The following is a 2,737-nucleotide window of genomic DNA, read 5'->3' as shown; positions in this document are numbered from 1 at the left end:
TTGCGTGCAGGGTCTCTCTTCCCTGTAGACGACTCACATTTGGATGAATATTTAGAGGAGGAATGAAGGGTAGAGGATCTATCCATGTGACGCTGAATACCTCTCATTATCACTAAAACGTCCTTCATAACTTCAACCTGATTATTCAGCACAGGATCAGCCAAATCAGTTGTGTCATCTTCCCTTTGACTGTCAGGTTCATGTCTCCTGTGTTCGACTCGTGTCTGTTGTATGATGATACGTGCATTCTGCTTGACATGTATCACCTCTAGCTTCAGGATATTGAACTTAATAATCGTCTAGATGAGGGCTGGAGTTTCACTTAATAACTGTGAATCCATGACAATAGTAGGATCCGGCTCCAAGGTGACGTGACATAATTTTCCCTCCTTTATCTGCAAAACTAAGATTCCCATTCATCCAAGCTCTGCAGGTCTGAGACAGTGAGAATTATTGTTGCGTGTCAAACACAATAAGAGAAGATGATCTGAACCACAGATGTGAAGAGCAGATCATTAGCAGAACATTATCTTGTTTTCTCATCATATACATTGAGTGTATTTTTTACTACAAATTGTCTGATTTGATTCTAACAGATTTTATATTTTCTCTATTACAGACTTGATTATTGTGGGCTCTTAGAGACTCACTGTGAAGTCGTGGCCTCAGCTCTGAAGTCCAACCCCTCCCACCTGAGACACCTGGACCTGAGTCACAACCCTAACCTACAGGATTCAGGAGTGAGGATCCTGTCTGCTGGACTGGAGAGTCCAAACTGTCGACTGGAGACTCTGAGGTCAGTTCACTGACGGGAGCTGTTGTAATCTTTTGCATATATTAATGCAAGTATACTATATATTTTAAGTGGTTCTTACATCCTTTTAACAGTATTCAATTATTTATGTCATTATTATTATTGTTATAACATTACATTATTATTACTATTATTATTATTATTATTATTAGCCATATTATCATTGTAACTTCTCTTTCTAGTCTTATTGACGGGATTGCTGAAAAAAAGCAATCCCACAATATTTGTCAGTTCACAAAATTTTCCTCAGCCAACTTTTTTGACGTGCCACTAGTCCCGCGCCGTTTGTCGCTGAAACTCCGTTCAAATGTCAAAACGTGCACCTCAATGAGGACATTACGGACATTACTTTTCTCAGCGCTATGTCTCCTAATTTCCGAAATAACAAACATATTGTCAGCTTTTCTCCTATGAAAATGAAAGGAGAGAATGTTAAAATCCTCAGAACTTTTTGAGCTACTTCAGCATACTTTCAGGTAGAGACGTCATTTAAACTTTAAATGGGTCCCAAGACGTTCAGCTGTCTTATGTGTATTTGGCTTTTTGATATCTTTTATAGTTTTTGATTCGCAGTTTAAGTTTTATGCTTTTTCTGACAGTTTTTGAGTTTATAATGGGAGTCTATGGGAGGAGGTTGGAGTGGATGACATCACAGCTAGAGTGGGAGAAGGGCTGAAACTGCTTTAAGACATTTTGTTTGACTTGTCCTCACAGCCAACAACTTCACTCTTCACACATCATTTTTTCCCAGAACGTAGGCAATTTATCTTCTTTCAGACAACGTGTCTACCAAAGCACAGACACTCGCACAATTTGAACTATGCCCTTCAAAGGGGCAGGAGTACCATCCATCTGCCCCATTTCTCTCATGCTGGTTCAAATCAGCTGATTAGAGACTCCTCTGATGTCTGTGGTGTTTATCAACCACTTTACTGACTTTTCTGCCAAAGTCCCGCTACATGCTGCTCCAACACTGAATACAAGACAATGATTTACACACATTTCAACAGTTTTCACTGGAAATATGTTTCAGTACAGTGTTAGTCCTGAAACATTGGGCAATTAATTTCCCTCTGTTATTCTAACTGACACACAAACAGACAGGCCGACTGTTGGACGGAGTTAGTTGTAGCTCTGTCTTTAGCAGCCAGCGACACAGTTTAGCTTCAGCTTGGGCAGAAGCAGCGCTCCCACTGCAATTTCTCCAGAAACTGCATTGTGTAGGTATTATCTTCTTATTGTTATTAGTTTTAGTCTTATTGTTAATTTACATCTTCATGTGGAACCTTCATTGTGCTTTGTACACTTCCCCCTCTCTCTCTCTCATCAATGATTTTCATCTACATATTTCACTCTTCACACAGATTGAGTTTCTGCAGGTTGTCAAAGATCAGCTGTGATTTTCTGGCCTCGGTTCTGAAGTCCAACCCCTCCCATCTGAGACACCTGGACCTGAGAGGAAACCACCTGCAGGATTCAGACATGAAGGATCTGTATGATCTTGTGGAGAGTCCAGACTGTAGACTGGAGACTCTGAGGTCAGCAGTGTTGTACTAAACACAGTATCAGAGCAAAGATGTCTCAGTGGAGTCAGACAGTCTGATGTCAGAGGGCTCTGATAGGAAAAGACTCTGCAGCCGACACAGATGGAGTATAAGGTTTCAGGAGGTCAGACAGGTCTGGAAGAGAGAGTCCATGTAGAACTTTGTACATCTTTAAAAGCACCTTAAAGTCTGATCTGATGTGGACAGGAAGCCAGTGAAGGGAAGATAAAACTGGTCAAATTTTCTGGGTGTAGTTGAAATGGTAGCTGTGTTAATGTCTAAAGCTGCTAACTGTTGTCTGTCTGCTTCTCTCCACAGATGGAGAAACTATAGGAATGATATTGAAGAGGACGGTGTGTATGTGTGTGTGCGTGTGTGT

The 2,737-nt window shown here is 40.8% G+C and overlaps 1 protein-coding gene and 1 long non-coding RNA gene across 2 annotated transcripts in view; both read left to right on the top strand.

Moving 5' to 3' along the window:
* The window catches only part of LOC147817957 (uncharacterized), a gene marked incomplete at its 5' end in the record, with an annotated part of 5,142 nt that extends 4,870 nt beyond the window's left edge, over positions 1 to 272 (top strand). Inside the window, one exon of the mRNA XM_087179266.1 lies at positions 197 to 272. Within this exon, the coding sequence (XP_087035392.1) occupies positions 197 to 272 (76 nt within the window). The remainder of the gene's footprint in view (positions 1 to 196) is intronic.
* Positions 273 to 593: 321 nt separating this feature from the next.
* Positions 594 to 2,737, top strand: LOC111669713 (uncharacterized). The gene is made up of 3 exons (XR_002761806.2): positions 594 to 796; positions 2,179 to 2,352; positions 2,677 to 2,737. It is a non-coding gene; the product is annotated as an uncharacterized LOC111669713 (long non-coding RNA).

Source organism: Seriola lalandi, unplaced genomic scaffold (genome assembly GCF_002814215.2).
Source record: "Seriola lalandi dorsalis isolate HSWRI2012SDOR001 ecotype SW California unplaced genomic scaffold, Sedor1 jcf7180002054814, whole genome shotgun sequence".
Classification (NCBI taxonomy): domain Eukaryota; kingdom Metazoa; phylum Chordata; class Actinopteri; order Carangiformes; family Carangidae; genus Seriola; species Seriola lalandi.
Note: the sequence above shows the minus strand (reverse complement) of the source record. Positions and strands in the feature narration are given on the sequence as shown.